This window comes from Manis javanica, chromosome 3 (assembly GCF_040802235.1).
Source record: "Manis javanica isolate MJ-LG chromosome 3, MJ_LKY, whole genome shotgun sequence".
Classification (NCBI taxonomy): Eukaryota; Metazoa; Chordata; class Mammalia; order Pholidota; family Manidae; genus Manis; species Manis javanica.
In genome coordinates, this window is record NC_133158.1 from 173,973,011 (window position 1) to 173,994,432 (window position 21,422).

Here is a 21,422-nt window from a genome sequence, read left to right on the forward strand (position 1 = left end):
GCTCCCATCTCATGAAGCAATGGGCCTACTTCGGCTGAATGGCTTCAGGGCCACAAGAGGAGAGCATACAGCTCACCTCCCCTCAAAACCCCTTCCCAGCTCCCAAGGACTAGACACTATGACCTCATCCTGGCCCAAACCTACAATAGGACGAGGGCAGCAAGGAGTAGGGAGCAGGAGAGCACCCTGTAACCTGCTTGCTTACTTCACCGTTGGAAAACCTACACAGGGCTGTGGCCCAAAGGACTGACATACTCAAACACACTAACGGCACACACGACACTGCAGGTCAGGTCACCGTGGAGGGCGCTCCTAGGAGCCCTGCATGCCTGGTAACAGCCTTGTTGAGTGTGCAAATCCCTGAGACCACACCAGATCCGCCACTGAATTAAATGTTTAGAAGCAAGTTCCTCAGGTCAGCTGTTTAACAAGTCTCAGAGACAATTCTGGCACACGAACATCCAAAACTCACTGTTTGAGATACAACTTCCCTTTTCAGAAGACCACCTTTAGACCCTGAATAAAATTCAACCTTGCTCCCTTTCTTCAGTTGTTAGCTGTATTGTTTCCTTCAATAAAGAAGACTCTTTATTGAGCAAAACAATGAAAAAGGCTGAAAGAACACCTGCCTCCTACAGAAGCATCAAGCCATTGGTTTTTATAAACGTGAGCACCTACTATGATGATGTGAACATGTCACACTCATCACACCTTTTTCATTTCTGGTTCACTCTTCTCACCTACCTCCTGGGATTACTACTGGCCAACAAGGAAAGGGCAAGAACTAAGAGTTCCAAGTGCAGTGAGAACACTAGCAGCAGTGAGGCTTTTAAGGAACTCTGCCAGGGTCAAGGTCTAACATCTTCTTGTTTCAGGTCGTGTTTATTTGTTATACCAGCAACAAGGTGTCTAATTCAGGGCTTGGTGGCAGGGCTGGGGCACTCTCACTCAGCTGGCATGACCCACAGCAAGGGGTGCCTTCAGGCGTGGTCTGCGGTGTACACTGGGGCCGGACTCGCTGGGACTTATCAGCTCCGTGCTTTATTCTTTGACTCTCCCTGACCCCTCAAGGTGAGGAAGCCCTGCTGCACACTCCCAGGGCACCGTGCTCCTCTCCTGTTGCAGCTCTTACCACACTTACCTTAGCTTCTCTCTTACCACAGCCACCCTTGTCTCCTTAGCTTTGCTGGGCTTGTGGGAAGTAGGGATACAAGTGTTTGTTCCCGTGTACATTGCAATCTTTTTAGGCCCTGGAAATATGGAGTCTGGACTGATTCTTAACACACACTCCCATTTGTAGTCACACCATTCTATTCAATTGCTTTAAGCCAAACACATTTTATTTACCAAGAAATGTATTAATAATTTATAAAAGCCATAAAAAAGCCATACATTTGAGATCATAGCAAAGAACAACACTTTGAGAAGGCTTTTTCTTTCAACCATCAGTGAATATGCACTTAAAAAATCTAGAGAACTTTTTCCATTTTGTATTTGTTCCACCGCATTCTAAGTGTACAAAACAGGAGCTGATCAACAAGCACATGAAGATAGTCCAGAAGCCCTCAGCCATCCAGGAAAACCAGAACAGCTTCTAAATCTCCACGTACTGCCCAGTTAGGGGAAAGCACTTAATACACGAGACCCTTGGCATTTGGGGATTTAGCATTTGTAGTTCTGTCATCTGGGAATGACTCCAAGCGTTCATGACATGTTTTTGAGGCCTAAGTGTTTTAAGGCTGGAGTGTGAACAAGTCACTGAGCTAATGGATAACAGAGCCAGAGTGATGAACACAGCCTTGCTGTTTTGTACCTGTCTCCACATGTCCAGAGACCATACTGCAATTGTACCTACAAATCTGAGAACTCAGAGGACTAGATGACATACTGCCCACAATCAAGGGCAATTGGAAATCAGCTGGTTCCACACACACACCCACAGCTTTGTTCCTAGGAAAAAAGGACCAAAGCACAGCAGAGGATTCAAAAACTTGTCAGATAACCATGATCTCATGGTAACATCCTCTCTAGTTATGGTCACAAAGACCTGGACCCCACAGCAAGCATACACTATACACTAAAGGAAGTTACATATACTCTAACAAAGGGAAGACACACGAGTCAAATAAAAGCCACTCGTTTGAAATCAGTAAGAGAACTGAACTTAAAAAAATAAAATTACAAGCTGGTTTCAACAATAGTTTGTTTCCAGAATAAGGAAATGTTTCTAACTATATTTTGTACCCCTTCGTATCAACTCCAGGCTACCATACCCTTTCCCAAAACTGTCAGTCACACACATACACACTCATGTCTTGTGATTTGGATCTGCCCCTCAGGCAAGTTTAGCCAGCCATTTCTCCAAGTCCTGGATGTCAGCAGAGCTACCGTCCCCTCTTCCACCCTTGGCGCTACACTCCAGGAACTCCACCTTGAGAGGCAAATGTGAGAATTCAAATTCTTTGCCCTTCTTTCCCAGCTGAGCAGGTACAGTGCTGGAACTGTCCAGTGTGCTGGGGGCAGCAGAACGAGTGACTCGTAAAGTGTTGCTAGGAAACAAAAGGAAAATGAGTCAAGAAGCAAAAGGTTTAACTTTGATACAGCAATTAAAGGCCTTTAGGAAATCATGTTAGTTCTCAAATATTTCAGCACTCGTTTATTAAAAACTCATAATAATACTATTAAGACTGTGGGATAATCCTTTTGTAGCTCACTCTATTGGACAGAGAGGAGAGACGGGTCCACTTGCATACTTACATGGACAGCAGGTCAGTAATGGACTCAGGTCACGCCAACCTTTCAGCCCAGTGCCCCCTTCCACTAGGCTCTCCTGCATGATGCTGTTTTCAAATATATTTTTAAAATACATGCTGGGTTTCAAAAACTTAAGTTTCTGAAAATTAAGTGTGGGTAGATAGGTATTTATAGTTTATTGAGTCTATTTAGATACAGAGCTTAGGAATGCACAAACTCCAGATTCTCATAACCAATTTGGGCACAAAATACTATTTTCCAACACTTTTAACCATGAAAACTTTCTCAATTTAAGTCACCTTACTGCCACCTGCTGGCCCTAATGAAGAGAGCATAAGCAACACTTAATTTGCCTACTCCAAGGAGCAGAATACATGCTGACAATCTGCTTTCTTACAAAATATAGTATTTCTTGGTGCTGTAAGATTGCATGAAAATCAGTGAAGGATCCATAGGAAAAATTAAATACCTCATTTAGAGAGAGACACAGACATAAAGAAAAAGTATTTTAAAAACAATTAATACAATTAATATAAAATACAAGAAATTACTTCTTGGGGGAAAAGGGAAAAGCTTTTGGGGAAGAGAACACAGACCTTATAAGCAAGGTGCTGGGCCCGTGGGTATTCACCTTAGTATTTACTAAACTCAACATGTGTGTCTTAACACTCATTTATATGTAGGATACTTTATAATAAAAAGACTTAAAAGGAAAAAAAGCCAAACATTATATGAATTCAGCTCTTGCCATAAAGTCATGTAAGTATAGTAAACCCTATTATTCAGAAGACTATGAAATGCTTCAAAGAGCTGATAGGGTCTAATTCTCACAAATATGGGATTGAACAAATTAGACTTAAATATTTAACTGGTATTAACCTTTACAACTTCTAACATTTTAACTTCACTGCTCTGTAATGCAGCATTTCCTTCTGTATTGTTTTCTATGCCCCTTTAGAATGGAAAACAAATGGACTAAAGAAAGTATGTTTTAAACATGGTAAGACTTGGACTATACTATTTTTTTTATAAATCAGATACTCAAGTGATATGATCACTTTCTTCCAAAGATAATTTTGAACAATTTTAACAGAATTTTTAGAAAAATAAAATAATCTAATTGTTCCAATTTCTTTAGCCTAATGACAAGAAATACAGAGTCTCAAGAGTGAGCATGGGTATGGGAAGACATGAAAAACATGCAATTTAAGAAGAGATAGAAACCGCTGACACAGTGACATCAACAAGATGGCAGAAAAGAAGTTTCCAGCACAAGTCTTCTCACAGAAACATAATTTGAATAACCAATGATGCCTGAAAATATCTTCATTAGAGCTAAAGAATCCAGGTTAGAGACTACAGCACTTGGATACAGCACAGAAATAAGACGCATTGAATGTAGAGGAAGGACTTCTACACATCACCCATGTTACATGTCCTTCAAGCTCACACAGCGCAACATGGAGGTGCTCCACACAGGGAAAGGACAGTGAAGGAAGCACCCGCTATGCCTCAGACCCAGCACCAGGCCCACTCCAGTGGACCCCATCAGCAGGCCTGTGTAGCAGTCCCTGGTGCATGGCTGGGTACAAGAGATTCAGGTTCCAGACACATCCAAGTAGACTCTGGTGCGAGGCCAGCATCCATGGACGCAGGCTGAGCCACCAACCCTCAGACCCAGGGACCAGGCCAGCCTGCCCATGGACCCCAGCAGCAACCCCACCCAGAATCTCTGCCAGGCCCCACTAACAAAGGGCTTGCTCTGATGAAGCCAGTCTGTAAGAGTAGGAGTTTACTTTTAAAGATGCACAGATACCAATGTAAAACACAAGGATCAAAAATAATCAGGGAAGCATGACACCACCAAAGAAACAAAATAAAGCACCAATAACCAACCATAAGAAATGGAGATCACTGAACTGCCTGACAAAGAATTAAAAATACTTGTCTGAAAGTTCAGTGAGCTCCAAAACAGACACAGACAATTCCACAAAATGAGGGAAACAATATATGAATAAGGAGTTCAACAAAGAGTTATAAACCATGGGGGAAAAAAAACCGATTCTGGAGCTGAAGAACACAATGACTGATGTGGAAAAAATCAGAGAGCTTCAACATTAGACCTGATCAAGTTGAAGAAAGAATCTGATAACTTAAAGACACATTATTTGGAATTATCCAGAGAGGATTAAAAAGAAAAAAAAAAAGTGAAGAAAGCCTATGTAATTATAGGACATCATAAAAGAACCAATATATGCATAAGGGAGTGCAAGGAGGAGCAGAGAAAGAAACAGAAAGCTCATTTAAAGAAATGACAGAAAAATCTCCAAATCTAGGGAGGGAAATGAACATCCAGGTCCATTAAGCCCAGAGAACCTCACATAGATCATACATAAAGAGAGCTGCACCAAGGCAGCACAAATTGACAAAAGTCAAAGGCAAAGAGAATTTTAAAAGCAAGAGAAAAACCAGTTGTCACAAACAAGGAAACCCCCTTAAGACTAAAAGTAGACTTCTTAGCAGAAACACTGCAGGCCAGCAGAGAGTGAGATGATATATTCAAACTGCTGAAAGGAAAAAAAAAAAAAAAACTGCCAACCAAGACTACTATGACCAGCAAAGCTGTGCTTCAGATATGAAGCAAAGATAAACTTTTCCAGACACATGAAAGCTGAGGGAGTTCACCACTAGACCTGCTTACCATCTCTTTTTGCTAGCTAAGGATATGAAAGAAAACACATGACAGTATAAAACTATCACAGTAAGAATACACTCAAACTCAGAATACTCTTAATACTGTAATGGTGATACATAAAGTACTTAACTCTAGTATAAAAGCTAAAGAAAAATACTAAAAATGACTGGCTACAATAATTTTTTACAGAATACACAATACAAAAATATGTAAATTATGACATCAGTATCATAAAATATGGGGAAGTTACTGTGTAGAATTTTTATATGCAGTTAAAATTATTATCAGCTTAAAATAAATTATCAGTGCTATAGATGTTTTCAAGAAAAAAAATGGTAGTAGATACACAAAATAGAGAGAAAGGAATCCAAGTAAAATATCACAAAAAAAATCATAAAACTACAAAGGATAAGAGTAACAAAGGAACAAGAAAACAGAAAACAATCAATAAAACAGACTGAAGTCCTTACCTATCAGTAATTAAATGTAAATGTTTTAAATTCTCCAATCAATTATGGATAAATGGATTTAAAAAAAAACAACAATGAATAAGACTGTCTCTAAGAGAAGACATACTTTATATTTAAGGACACACATAAGTTCAAAGTGAAGGGTTAAAAAGAGATGCTCCAAAAGAGCAATAACCAAAAGGTCATTGCATTATATCTTAATGCAAACAAAAATGGAAACCCAACATACTAGAAGTTGTAAGATGCAGCAAAGGCTGTTCAGGAGAAAAGTTTACAGTTATAAACATCTACACTAAGAAAAAAGCAAGACCTCAAATGAACAACCTAACTTGATACCTCCAGGAACACCTCAAGCTCAGCCCAAAGTTAGCAGAAGGAAGGAAAAAATAAGCATCAGAGCAGAAATAAATGAAATACATACTTGAAAAACAACAGAAAATATCACCAATGAAACTGAGTTGGTTTTTTGAAAGATAAGCAGAATTGACAAACCTTTAGCTAGAATAATGAAGAAAAAGAGAGACTAAAAATAAGATTAGAAATGAAAGAAACACAGATGATACCTGAGAAATACAAAGGATAAGGCACTACACTATGAACAAACTGGAAACCTAGAAGAAATACATTTCTAGAAAAACACAAAATACCAAGACTGAATCATGAAGAAACAGAAAATCTGAACAGACTAATAACAAGATTGAAGCAGTAATCAAAAACCTCCTACCAAAGGATATTCCAGATTCCAGGACCTGATGGCTTCATGGTGAATTCTACCAAACATTTAAAGAATCAACACTAATTCTTCTCAAACTCTTCCTAACAATTAAACAGAAAGCAAAACTTCTAAACTCATTGTCATAAAAGGCCACCATGATCCTGATACCAAAGCCTGATAAGGATGTTACAAGAAAATTATAGGCCAATGTCCCTGATGAATATAGATGCAAATATCCTGAACAAAATATTAGCAAACCAAATTCAACAGTACATTAAAAAGATCATATGCCATGATCATCAAGAGGGATTTGCCCAAGATGCAAAGATGGTTCAACCTATGCAAATCAATGAATGTTATATACCGTATTAACAGGATGAAGGACAGAAATCATGATCACCTCAATACAGACACACTAAGACAAATACTATGTGATCACATTTATATGCGGACTCTAAAATACATACACAGAGGCAAAGAGTAGAGTGATGGTTACCAGGAGCAGGGGGAATGGGAAATGGGATGGTTAAAGGGCATAGTTTAAGTTAGGCAAATAAGTGCTAGAGATCTACTATACAGTATAATATCTATAGCTAACAATACAGTATTGTATACTTAAAATTTGCTAACAGGGTAGATCTTATGTTGTGTTCTCATGAAACGCACGTGCACGCGTACACACACACACACACACACACACACACACACACACACAGACACAAATACAGGGGGTAGGAGGAAACTCTCGTAAGTAATGGATATTATTACGGCCTTGATGATGGCGAGGTTTCATAGGTGTACATTTACCCTAGTACAGCAAGTTGAAGACATTAAATATAGCTTTTTACATGTGAAGTATAATACAAATAAATTATAATTATGAATGATTAACTTTAATTAATTAAATTAATTGAAATAATTACAAATAAAGGGGTTAAAAATTCCTTTTGATATTTCAGTTTGAAGGTATGATGCCTTTGAGAAATGTGAATGGCTACTCTTCTATTTACATATTTAAAAGTTTAAGCATATGGAACTAAATATGTAATTCCCAATTAAAAGAAAAATAAAAAAGAAACTACAAAAATATGACAGACCAGGGCTGGTGAACTTTTTCAGTAAGAGCCATGATTTAAATATTTTGGACTTGTGGGTGACATTTAGTTTATATTCCATTTTTTCTACCTTTCTCCATTTTTTTTTACTGCTCTTTAAAAATGTAAAACTACTCTTGGCTTGCAGACCCTTGGTAGTTTTTCCTCACCATATTCTTTTCTTTAATCAAGTCTGTACACAATAGCAATAAGAAAACATCACATGCCTTATTACAATGCTAATGGTACCTCCTATGTGTGCAAGCTGTTAGCTCTGACAAACCAGCAGAACATAAAGACATGCTTGATTCCTTAAAAGTCAAAAGCTATAAGCTTTTTTAAACACTGAATTTACAAATTTGAACACTGAAATCTAGCTAAATATCACTACAAAGCTTGAAAACTATTAAAACAAGCTACAAAAATAGTTATCATAGATTTTTCATTCTTCCAAAGTGTTCCTTTCTTATCCTGTCAACAAAATTTCCAAGGCTTTCAAGTTTTTTAGTTTCTAAAACCTTTCATGTCTACTATAAATGAGCAAGAAAGTAATTTATAAATTGAGTTCATGGTCTCAATAAACCTGAGATCTCCTTTCCATGAAAATTTACAATACCTATAAATATTCTTTTAATGCTTTTTATAATTCCATTAATTCTTTTGTCAATTATTTAACAAATATATTTCATACTATCTTCAGGCTAATTGTGATAATCATACACAACCTAATAAAACTTAAGCAGTACATTCATACCTCCCAAGTGATAAGATATACAATTAACCAACAGGATTTATTCATACTTACAGTTCTTTCTCAAGCTGCTGCTGAATTAATTTTGCTGACTTTGCCATTGCACTGTCTATAAAGAAATGAAGATATTTTTGTACTTTAAACCAGAAAGTATTTTTCCAAGACTGCCTGTATATATGGAAATTCCTATTTAGACTAGTAAGTTTCTTCCCATCCCCCTGAAGGGCCCCCACCCATAAGATAGCAAACTCACCCCTCGCCCCCCCTAATCCCAGCACCTAGCCAATAGCCACCAGCCCCATAGAAGTGACACCTCAATCAGCTCATGCCCCTTCCTGTATAACCCAGCACCTTTCCCTAATAAAGTGGAATTCTCCGATGAATTGCTGCTGTGTGTCACTCCTTTCCTTTCATTGGTGCCGAAACCCAGGAGACGGGACACCCCAACTGGGCCCCATCTTCCCCCGACACCAGCAGCAGCTTGCCCTCGTCCTGTTTCTCCAGTGCTGGCTCCTCACACTCACCACTCCTCTCTGGCCTTTGGGTAAGTTTTCCTCCAGAGTGGGCCACTCTTCCCCGAGTTATCGCAGCGCCATTGACCGTGATCATCCGGCAAGGCCCTGACGCTTGGGGATGAGGAGGGAACTCTCCCCACCTCAGGCCTTCACGGCTGCGGCGGACCCTCAGGCCCCCCCTCCAACAGCCATAAACCCCGCCTCAGGCCTTCACGGCTGCTGCAGACCCTCAGGCCCCTCCTCCAACAGCCATAAATCCCTGCCTTAGGCCTTCACGGCTGTGGCGGACCCTCAGGCCCCTCCTCCAACAGCCATAAACGAGGTGACTCCTTTGTGGATGAGAACGCTGCCCCCCCCCCCCCCCACTTTTCCTTCCGTTCCTTCCGCTGAAAATTCCTAGTACTAGGTTCCTCGTGACTCCAGCACTCTGCCTTCTTAGAGAAGTCTGGGTGACGACCCACACTTCCTAAGAAACTCCGACTCGTATACGAGTTTCTGCAGAACACCAAAGATCATCGGGGACGCCCTTTGTCTCCTTGAGGTCTGCTCCCAGTTCGAGGATCTCCGTTCGTCTTCCCCTGTTTGTCTCCTCCTCTGTCCTTTAGCCATGGGAGCCTCCTCATCCCTCCCTGAAAGTTCACCTCTTGGAAATGCCTGCTCAAGCATCTAGCCACCCTCTCCCTGACGCCTGATATAAAACCAAAACTTCTCCATAAATACTGCTCCCAAGATTGGCCGACATACCCCCTAGACAATAACAACCAATGGCCCGCAGGGGGAACTCTTGATCCTAACATCACTCGCGATCTCTTTAACTACTGCCAGCGCCTGAAAAAATGGAAGGAGATTCCCTATATCGAAGCTTTCCACCTCCTTCTCCCGCCAAGTTCTACTGGCCTGCAAGCCGTCTCTCCCCCAGAAGCCTCCCTCCCGCCCACTCCCTTCCCCCTCCTCTCCTACAGCAACCCCTCCCCCTTCCTCCACCACCTCCACAGTCCCCGCAGAAGCCCCCCGTTCACTCCCTTCCCCTTCTTCTCCTACAACAGCCCTTCTCCCTTCCTCCCCCACCATCTTCTCTCCCATCTCACCTCCTCCGCCTTCGTCCCCCTCCCCTGCCCCTCCCCTGCAGATTGAGCCTGAGCCTTTCAGCCCCCCTTTAACTAGGTCCCGGGGCCTGCTCCGTCTTTGCCCTCATCACCTGTTTCTCCCCCACAGACTGAGCCAGAACCCTTCAGTCCCCCTCAGACTCGGTCCTGAGGGCCTCCCAAAATTATCGCTCCCCCCTCCGGGATGTAGCTTAGACAGACTCACCCAAGCCCTATTACAGTATACCAGCCTTGACCCAGAAACGCCTGACGGAAGACATGTCCTTATGACATACTTCCTAGCTCAAAGCTACCCCAACATTAAAGCTAAACTCAAAAAGTTAGAACAGGGCCCCGCTACCCCACAGACTGAGATCCTAACAGTGGCCTTTGAAGTCTTCCATAACTGGGAGGAGAAAGAATGCCATAAACAAAAGGCTCATCAGGCCAATTTCCAAACGTTGGCCCAGCTGATAAAACCACAACCTGGGTGCCCTTCTACAAACAAGCCCCCCCCATTCCCGAGGCTTGTTTCAAGTGCAGACAAGAACAACATTCGTCAAGGGCATGCCCCTCCCCCAGATCTCCTACCACCCCATGCCCCAGATGCCACAAAAAGGACCACTGGGGGTCTGATTGCCCAACCACCCAAAGCGGAGGCTGGATGAACAACCCTCATCCTAAGCCCGCCATAGTGGGGCTGGCAGAGGAAGATTGACAGGGCCCGGGGGCTTCTCGCCCAACCATTTCCATCACCAAACAGGAGCCCAGGGTTACTTTAATAGTAGACGGTCGCCCCATCTCCTTCCTCCTGGATACAGGAGCCACCTTCTCAGTCTTGCAAGAATACCGGGGCCCTACCACGCCTGCCATTACTCCTGTAGTCGGGGTAGGAAGTAAACAGATTTTCCCATTAAACTCCCCGCCTTTTATGCACAATCCAAGACAATCCCACACCTTTCTCCCACTCCTTCCTGGTTATGCCCCAGTGTCCCATCCCTTTACTAGGACGGGACATCCTTTCTCTCCTCCACGTTTCCATAACTATATCCACTCCCACAGCCCCCAGTACTCCTTTTCTGATGGCCCTCACAGCCGACGGCCCCCCTCTACCCAATGAAAGCTCCGGTTCGCCCTCATACACCCTGTAAATCCCAAAGTTTGGGACTTTACAAGCCCCTCTGTGGCTCTATGTCCTCCTGCCTCTATCAAATTACGTGACCCCTCTCAGTATACCTGTCAGGCCCAATACCCCCTAACCACTTCAGCCCTCATAGGCCTCCAACCCATCATTCAAGATCTCTTAAACAAAAATTACCTCAGACCCACTCACTCCCTGTTTAATACCCCCATATTAGCTGTTTAAAAAAACCAATGGATCTTTCCGCCTTGTCTAAGACCTTCGCCTCATCAACATGGCCGTTGTCCCTATCCATCCCTTAGTTCCAAATCCATACACCCTTTAATCGCAGATTCCTGCCTCGGCCTCCCACTTCTCAATCCTAGATCTCAAGGATGCATTTTTTCTATCCTTCTGGACTCCTCCTCCCAAGATTTTTTCATCTTCACCTGGACGGACCCATACACAAGACATTCTGAACAACTCACTTGGACAGTTTTGCCACAAGGCTTCTGAGATAGTCCCCATATTTTTGGACAGACACGTCCTAGCTCAGGACCTCAAACAGTTTCATCATGATCACTCCGAGTCCACCTTATTACAATATGTGGACGATCTTCTACTCTGCAGTCCCTCGTGGGGACAGTCTCAACTTGACACTGCCTCCCTACTTAACCTTCTAGCTTCCAGCGGTTACCAAGTATCCCCCGTCAAAGCTCAAATCTCTTCCCCTTCTGTCACTTACCTCGGATTCCTTCTATCTCAACAAAGAAAGTCCATTACCTTAGATAGAAAATGGCTCCTCTCTGACCTGCCCGTTCCCAAAACCAAGACAGAAATCCTTTCCTTTCTAGGCCTGGCTGGGTATTTTAGAGCATGGATCTCTAACTTCTCCCTGTTAGCAAGACCCCTATACGACCTCAGCAAGGGCCCCCCTGAAGAACCATTATCATCCTCACCCCGACACTCCTTCATTAAGCTCCGCCAAGCCCTTGTAGAAGCCCCAGCTCTCCATCTTCCTGATTTGTTGAAGCCCTTCTCATTATACATTCATGAGAGGTCCAGTCAAGCTCTAGGAGTCCTAGGCCAATATTATGGCCCATCCTTTGCCCCAGTAGTTTATCTCTCTAAGCAATTAGACCCCACAGTTCGGAGATGGACCCCCTGCTTACGGGCATTAGCCACTGGACAGCTCTTGCAGAAAGAAGCTCATAAACTAACATTCGGGGCACCCCTTACCATTCTGTCCCCACATAACCTAAAAGATCTCTTAACCTACAAAAGTTTACAGACTCTCCCTCCCTCCAGACTCCTGACCTTACTGTCCTCTTTCCTCCAAAATCCAGACATTTCTTTCCTCCCCTGCCAGCCCCTGAATCCGGCCACTCTTCTTCCTCTACCCTACTCTCCTCATACTCCCTCGCATGATTGCCTGGAAGCCCTTCACAACTTCCTTCCGTGCCACTCCACGATCTCTGAAGGAGCCCTCTCACACTCCGACCTCATCTGGTTTACTGATGGGTCCTCCTTTAAACATGAGGGCACCCACTACTCAGGATACGCAGTAGTCTCCCTCGGAGATGTCATTGAGGCATGAGCCCTACCCCCTTGTACAACCAATCAGCAGGCTGAACTCATTGCAGCCACCAGAGCTTGCACTCTGGCCCAGGACACGTCTCTTACACTGTACACTGACTCCAAATACGTATTCCACATTCTCTTGTCTCACGCGGCAGTATGAAAAGAATGAGGCCTCCTCACCACAAAAGGAAATTCCATAACTAATTCAGACTTAATTACCAAACTTCTAGAGGCTTCACAACTCCCGCAACGACTAGGCATAGTCCACTGCAAATCACATCAAAAGGATGACTCCCCCATTGCAAGAGGTAACAACAAAGCCGACAGAGTAGCCGGGTCAGTTGCCCTATCAGAAGACACACCAGACAACAAACCGTCTGCCCTTGCCGTTTTAGCTTTATCACAAGACACCCTCTGTTCCCAGGACAAAGAGTCTCTCTTCTGCTTCTTACATGATCTGTTCCATCCCAGCCCCCAATCCTTGATCCATTTTTTACAATCCTTTTTTTTTCTCTCCTGAAGACAAAACCCTACTTAACCAAATCACCCCTTGAAACTCCGCATCTCCCGTTCACCCTCTTTGCCATCCATACCCAAATCATGACTTTTCCCTCCTTTACTGCCCTCTTGCTTTTTTTCCTCATTCCTATTGTCTTCCCCGCCACCCAGCCTCCTTTGTATAGCAATTCAAAGTCAGACAGACTTACACACAACATCAAACAAAAGTTACTGCCCTCATTGCCACATCAGACTGCCCTCTGAAAGGCTGCTCTGAGCCTTTATACCTCCACTTTCCTCCCTCCACCGAAGTGTTCACTAGCAGCTACCCTTATTCTCCCTACCTCTGCTTCCTCTATGACCAAAAACAAGCCTATTGCAGGCGATGGCCAGACACCTATGGGGGATGTCCCTACTGGTCTTGCGTCATTCACTACATGGGTAACTCCCGGTACCCACAGTATTACTCCTCCAACCATTTCATGAAATATCCCAATGGCTCATTCTCCTTATCAATCCCAGATCCCTGGGACTCTCGATGGGCCGCCGGAGTCACAGCCTCAGTTTACTACGGGGGGTCCTCGACCCCCCACGGTACCCTTCATATCTCTAGAAAGTATGTTCCCTCTCATTCCCAGATCTCTCAAGTTGCATCAGATATCAGACATTCCGAAAAAGTCATTATCCAAACTCTTGACGGCGCCTCTTCATCTTCTTATCCCCGCCCCTCTTCCAATTTCTCCTACTCTTGGTTACAGCTCGTTCAAGACACCACCACCTTTCTCAACCACACCCTCAACACCGCCAATTGTTTCTTGTGTGCATCACTACAGCGCCCACTGCTGGCCGCTGTGCCCCTTAATATTTCCAACTACTCCTTCCATGTAGAAAGACAACCCCTCTGCCCCCTGGCAGACATACCCCTATGGGAACCAGAATACGCAGATAATCTCACCATCCACCACTGTGTAGGCCCAGCTCCACCCCCCTCCATCGCACTTCACTGCCTCTCTATCTACACCCCTACCTCCGGCTCTGACTTTTACGTAACCGGGACACTTCTTTTAGTGTAATGGCAGTCTTTTCAACTCACTGCCTCCCAACTCCAGCACACCCTGCATTCTCGTCACCCTAATCCCACAGCTTACACTTTACAGCATGGCAGAATTCCTTGAGCTCCAACCTCCCTTGCCCTTGCGCACAAAAAGGGCTACTTTCCTTCCCATTATAGTCGGTATTTCCCTAGTCACCTCAGCCATTGAGGCAAGATTTTCAAGGGGAGCCTTGGGTCACTCTCTACGAGCAATTAGAGATCTCAACGCCAAACTTGAGGGAGCCCTGACATCCACTGCCGATTCCCTAGCCTCTCTCCAAAGACAGGTCACTTCGCTAGCTAAGGTCACCCTTCAAAACCGGCGGGCCCTAAATCTGCTTACAGCCGAGAAGGGCGGCACCTGCGTCTTCCTCTGGGAAGAGTGCTGCTATTACATCAACGAATCCAGCATTGTAGAAACTGACATTACCAAACTCACCGACCTTGCCTCCAGCCTCCACTCTGCTTCCAATTCCAACCCATTCTCTTCAATACTAACAAACCCCCTCCTTACCTGGGTCTGGCCCATTGCAGGCCCCATAATAATCATTCTTCTCGCCTGTCTCTTCTTACCCTGTATAATAAAGTTCATCAAATCCCAAGTCGGAAAAATCTCTAATCAAGCTTTCAACCAGCTTTTACTCAGGAACTACCAGCTTTTAGCCACAGAAGATCCCTCACCCTCACATAACCTCCTCACCACACGCTGAGATGGACCCCTCTCTCCGCTAGAAACTGTTCCTGGAAACAATGGCTGCAGACGCCTGGCTTCTAGCACCCGTATCCTCTTGGCACTATTGGAATCAACAGGTCCTCAACCTATGGTTACAGGGAACCTTCATTGATTTCCAACCTGAAGAAGTCCACATCTACTCATCCTTACTGTGGGGAATCCTATCAACCCTTTCCTCCCAATTCTCAAGCCCTCACTCCCTTCTCCGCCCCCGTTCAGCAGGAAGCAGTCAGAGAGAAAGCAACATCCACAACCCCATAGAGGAGAAAGGGGGGAATGAAGGGCCCCCACCCATAAGATGGCGAACTCACCCCTCGCCCCCGCTAATTCCAGCACCTAGCCAATAGCCACCAGCCCCGTAGAAGTGACACCTCAATCAGCTCATGCCCCTTCCTATATAACCCAGCACCTTTCCCTAATAAAGCGGAATTCTCCGGTGAATTGCTGCTGTGTGTCGCTCCTTTCCTTTCACCCCCCCTTTTAAAAAAAAAACTTTTTATCACAAGTAGCTTCATTATCAAAGTAAGCTTTATATTTGCATATGAGTTTTCCTACAATAATGTTTATAAATATATTAACTTCGTGACCCTAAAATTGACTAGCTCCTTCATAGTTTTCCCACCTTACAGACCTTTTAAATCAACATACATGTAAGTCCAAACAGTGTAACAAAAAGAAAACCTACCAGCTTTGTGATTCTAACAAGAGAACAAGAATTCAAGACAACAGAAATACCCTGCATGTCATACAGAAGTGAAATAAGTACATTTCCAGCTGCTACAAAGACGGTTAAGTTACAGCATCAAATGCACATGGGCAAGAAACAAGCACCAGTCTGGCACACAGCAGGCACATAAATGTTACCTCCTCTCCTTAGACAGACCAAGGAAATAAAGAGAAGGCCAGGTAATGATCCTAAGACCAATTCCCAATTAAGCATTGCTGGATTATCATTACAAGCTCACTTCTGAAAAACACATTGGGTTCTTTACAGAATCAGAATTTTTGATCTGAAAGAGGCCTATAAGATCAACTAGCTCATCTTATTTTAGTGGTAATGAAATCGAAGCCTAATTTTACTGAGCATGACTAAGAAGTTTTTAATGGTTAACAGTTTAAAGAAAAACAACTTCTGCCAACTCTCTTTGATGAAATGTGCTGAATGGTAAACTTGTTTAAAAGGAGTGGCTCCATTCTGTCCCTGCACAACTGTGTATCTGATGACATAGTGTCACTCTGATTAATTTAACTTGGTAAAGTAAAATTATATAAAACATTTTTCAAAAGCAGTGCATAAAAGAAAAATTGGTAATAGTCACCCATTTGTCATTCCTTATAACAGCCTGGTGAGAAGACTAATGAAAATGCAGGAATATAAATAAACTTTGAGATTTAAAAATTTTTCAATTTATATTCATTAGCAATTGTCTCCCATCCTCAATAACAATTACAGATAAGTGTATTAATTCTTAGTAGCAAACCCATAAAAATATCAATTATTGGCAGAAAACACAATGGTACCTTGCTTATTGCAGGCAATTAAGAATGATGGTGCATTTTTCAGACCCATACTGTCAATGAGGACTTGATACAGAAACTCAGCCACATCTTTCACCTCTCGCTGGAAGGCTGCACTGTCCACAACAAACACGACAGCCCTGGAGGGGTAAAAGAGAAAACCTGGCATGTGAGCATGTAACAGGGCCACAATGTACTGAAAAACTATATCCTTCTGTCATTCAACTGAATCCTAATAAATTACACACAACAGATTCACATGCAGGTGTGTGCACATATAATCACACAACACAAATAAGTAACAAAGGATTACTGAGTGCTACTATGTATCAATGACTACCTAAAAAACTAGGAAATGATGCCTGCCCTGAAAGACCAGGAAATCATAATACACAAAACTGGGTGATAAAATGCTAGGACAGACCTATGCACCTGCTACAACAGGAACAAACAGGAAGATCATTTACATGAGATCAGTCAAAAAGACTGAAAGGTGAATTTAACAGCTGAGTTGAATTTTAGCCAGACAACAAATTGGGGCACAGACTTTCTGGATAGTATGTGTAGGGCACAAGGGAATGAACGACATGCCCTAGAGAACTCAAGCTGCAACACAGGGAAGTGAGGAAATGGGGGAAACCAGTTCAGGCAGCAAAGGAGTGTGGCACACTGACCTACAGAGTCTATGCTTTTCTGTTACAAATTGGTGCCTAAATGGAATACAAATCAATCTAAGAGAGCAGTTAACTAGAAGCAAAGTGGCCAGGCCCAACCTAATGCAGCCATAGTAAGGCACCTCCATGACAGAAACATGGGTACCAAAGCTAAAGCTCAGCAGTCCAGGAAAACTGCAGGCAACAGTCCTTAGGGACTAGGGTTTGAATGCTCAGGTGCAGCTGGAGATGTACAATGGCCAACATGCAGTGGGAGAGCTGAATCGAACATCCTGCACAAAGCCTGGAATTTAAAGGCAGTCTAATGGATGGCGGTGTGGGAAAGTAACCCTAGAAGACTTCAAACACCAGGCCCCCTGTGCTGCACTCAAATATGAGGTATGAATTTAGACTCTCCCATGGGGTAAGAGACCCAGGCAGGAACACTTTTTTTTTTGATAATTATATTTATTTATTTGTTGAGGTCTACAATGCAAGCCTCAGAATTACTCACCACATGATAGCAAAAAACAGAAACAAAAACCAGGCAGGAAAATTTTTATAAAAATTGGGCCAAACTCAATGAACCTCTAAGGGCCCCTAAAGGAGGAAATAGGAACCCCTTCAGGAGAGTGGCTTTCCTGTTATACTGCAGCGAATAGCAGCAAACAGAACCAGATCCAATCCCCATGAACAGGGGGCTCTGCATCAAAAACTGAAGCACAGAAAATAAACCATTTTGAGAGAGAATAACTACAAAGACAGATTATTCAGCACCCCAAAACTTAATAGAGCAATCAATAAAATATTTTAAATTAGTTGAGAGAATACTAGAAAACATAAGAAAACAATAAGATAGTATAACAAAATAGGCTGATTTGAAAAGACTGGTTTTTAGAAGTCAAGAACATAACAAGTAACACAATGGAAAAGTTAAGCAAAGAATACTCACTGCTGGAAACTGTATGGTAAGCAACAAAACAAATATGAGAGAATCATACTATATGAAAGGTAAAAAGAGAACTTAAACAGAGAAGAGTAAGGGCAGAATGATAAGGTTCAATGATGTTATTAATAAGCCTTCTAAGAGGTGAGAACAAAGAATTTCAAAACAGAACTGCAGAGATAATGCTGAGAATTTTCAAGAAATTGAAAATGTGAATCTTCCAACTGAAACAGCATGATAAAGCTAAATCACTCCTGAACAGCTCCCAGTCAACCATGCGATCAGACAGGTAAACAACCGACACATTACAACCATTCTGCTTTTCATTTTCAGTACAATTTTCAATAAATGAGATATTAAATGCTTTTTTATAAAACAGGCTTGCCCAGTTGTAGGTCAATGTAAGTGTTATGAGCATGTTTAAGGTAAGCTAGGTTATGTTTGGTAGGTTAGGTGTATTAAACACACTTTCAACTTACGACAGGTTTATCATTAAGAAAGATCTGTACAACGGAGCAAAGAGAGTCTTTTCAACAAATGGCGCTAGAACAGCTAGACAACCACATGCAAAAAAATGTATCTAGATACAGATCTTACACCTTTCACCAAAATTAACTGAAAATGGGTCACAGACTTGATGTAAGCTGCAAAACCATAAAAAGTCCTAGGAGATAACACAGGAGAAAATCTAGACCACCTTGTATTTGGCAATGGCTTTTTAAATACAACACAAAAGGCATGATCCATGAAAAGAACTAGTAAACTGGACTTCATTAAAGAGAGAAATTTCTGCTCCTTAAAAGTCACCATCAGAAGAATAAGACAAGCCAGACTGGGAGAAAATATTTGCAAAAGATCTACCTGAAAAAGGACTGTTATCCAAAAATATATAAAGAACTCAACAAGAAGACAAACAACCCAGCTAAAAACTGAGCCAAAGATCTTTACAGACACCCCACAAAACAAGGTATATAGATAGTAAATAAGTATATGAAAGATGCTCCACATTCTATGTCATCAGGGAAATGAAAATTAAAACAATCGGATACCACCACACAGCTATTAGAATGGCCAAAATCCAGAGCACCGACAATACTAAATGCTGGTGAGGATGCAGAGCAACAGAAAATCTCATTTATCACTGGTGGGAATGTAAAATGGTACAGCCACTTTGGAAGACAGTTTGGCAATTTCCCACAAAACTAAACATACTCTTACCATATGATTCCCCAACTAAGCTCCTTGATATTTACCCAAAAACATGTTCACACAAAAAACCTACATATGGCTGTTTATAGCAGCTTTATTCAAAATCGCCAAGACTTGGAAACACCAAGATGTCCTTCAGTAGGTGATGGGATAAACTGTGGTCCATCCAGACAATGGAGTATTATTAAGCGCTCAAAAGAGCTATCAAGCCATGAAGACATGGAAGAAACTCAAATGCATATTAGTAAGTGAAAGAAGGCAATACGAAAGGCTGCATATTTTGTGATTCCTACTATATGACATTCTGGAAAAGGCAAAACTATGGAGACAACAAAAAGATGAGTGGTTTTGAGGGGCTAGAGGAGAGAGAGATGAACTGGAAGAGTATAGAGGATTTTAAGGCAGCAAAACTACTTTGTATGATACTACAATGGTGTGTACATGCCATAATAGATTTGTGCAAACCCACAGGATGCACAACAGCAAGAGTAAACCCTAATGTTACCTGAGTGATTAAGATGTGTCAATGCAAGCCCATCAACTGTGACCAATGAACCACTGTGGTGGGGGATGCTGCCAATGGGGGAGGCTATGCATGTCTGGGGACGGACTATATGGCGAGTCTCTACCTTCTGCTCAATTTTGCTGTGAACCTAAAACTGCTCTAAAAAGTTGCCTTTCTTTGAAAAAAATCACACAAGTCTCATCTGTGATAGATTGTTCATCACCGCCACCTTGTGGCCAAGTAAGCAATAAATTTTAAGTCAATATAGCTTAAAAAAAAGGAAAGAAAAACTACGTCATTCCATTAAACCTAAGATTCTATCAATTAAAAGGTGTGTTACTATTTCAGGTACAACTAAGAAAGGAAAAATTTTGCCAATTAAACTATAATACCATTGGTTATAAGTAACATTCCAATTTCATAGATACTAAATTGTGTCCTAAAATCCATTAAATGCGGTGTGTTGATTTTCCTCTTAAGTTCTTATCAGTGTTAAGAGACTAACAAGAATAAAGATCTTAACTGCAGCATAAGAACTTCAGGAAATAAGAGTCAGTAACACTAGGGCAATACTAAAAGAAATATGGGGGTACTGTTCTGTACCTTTGAGGCATCAATTTTAAGTAATTTAAGAATAGAGGTCCATAATGTTGGATTTTACTAACTTCTAGGACTCCATCTAGCTTTGAAATTCTTTTTTTTCAGATTTTAATAGTTCTACACATCATTTTTTCCTCAAAGTAAAAATTTCCTAAAATGATGAGTTAACACTTTCTGAACAATCTGAGAAACACTTTCAAACATTATCTCCTAGAATCCTTATAAAATTGTAGTGAAGGCAGGCCTGCGACCCAGAAATGGCTGACCCTAGGGTCCATGCTCTTTCCACTCCAGGACACCAGACTGCCCTCAAATACCACGAGAGCAAACAACATGGTGGCCTCCATGTACAGACTTCCGACAAGTTCCACTGTTACTTACCTGGCTGAAGCCTTAAACCGCTCTAAGAACTGAAGTCTCAAGCTCTCATGGCCAGGGAGGTCAATCAAGGTCAGGCTAGTGCCCTAAGGATGACAGCAATAACATTAATGTTTCAGTCCTGATTGACAGTCACAACATACACCTTTCATAGTAGATTTCAGGTAACCTAAATAGTCCCCAATTAGTCAATTTAAAAAAATGTTCACCATAATTAGTGAATCAAACAAATGTTCAAAGAGCATCTTCTATTTATAAATCATCAGTCGAGGCTCTGTGGTTGTAACAGTGAACAAAAACGGACATGGTCCTTGCTCTAACAGGCCTTATCATCGGAATGATCAGCACAATGTGAAATTAGAATTTTGGTAAATGTTGAGGGAACATGAGAAATCTGACCCTGTCTGCAGAAGTCAGGAAATGTGGTCCATCTGAGGATGGGGAAATATACCAGTATAAATAAAAGCAAAACATGTGAAAACAGTAATAAATATTCACAAACTTTATAA

General features: G+C 42.2%; 1 protein-coding gene across 1 annotated transcript in view; it reads right to left on the minus strand.

Moving 5' to 3' along the window:
• Positions 1-1,322: 1,322 nt before the first annotated feature.
• The window catches only part of LOC108405350 (serotransferrin), a 55,356-nt gene continuing 35,256 nt past the window's right edge, over positions 1,323-21,422 (minus strand). Inside the window, 4 exon segments of the mRNA XM_037024767.2 lie at positions 1,323-2,549; positions 8,534-8,588; positions 16,626-16,762; positions 20,917-20,999. Coding sequence (XP_036880662.1) covers positions 2,336-2,549; positions 8,534-8,588; positions 16,626-16,762; positions 20,917-20,999 — 489 coding nt within the window. The 3' untranslated portion in view covers positions 1,323-2,335.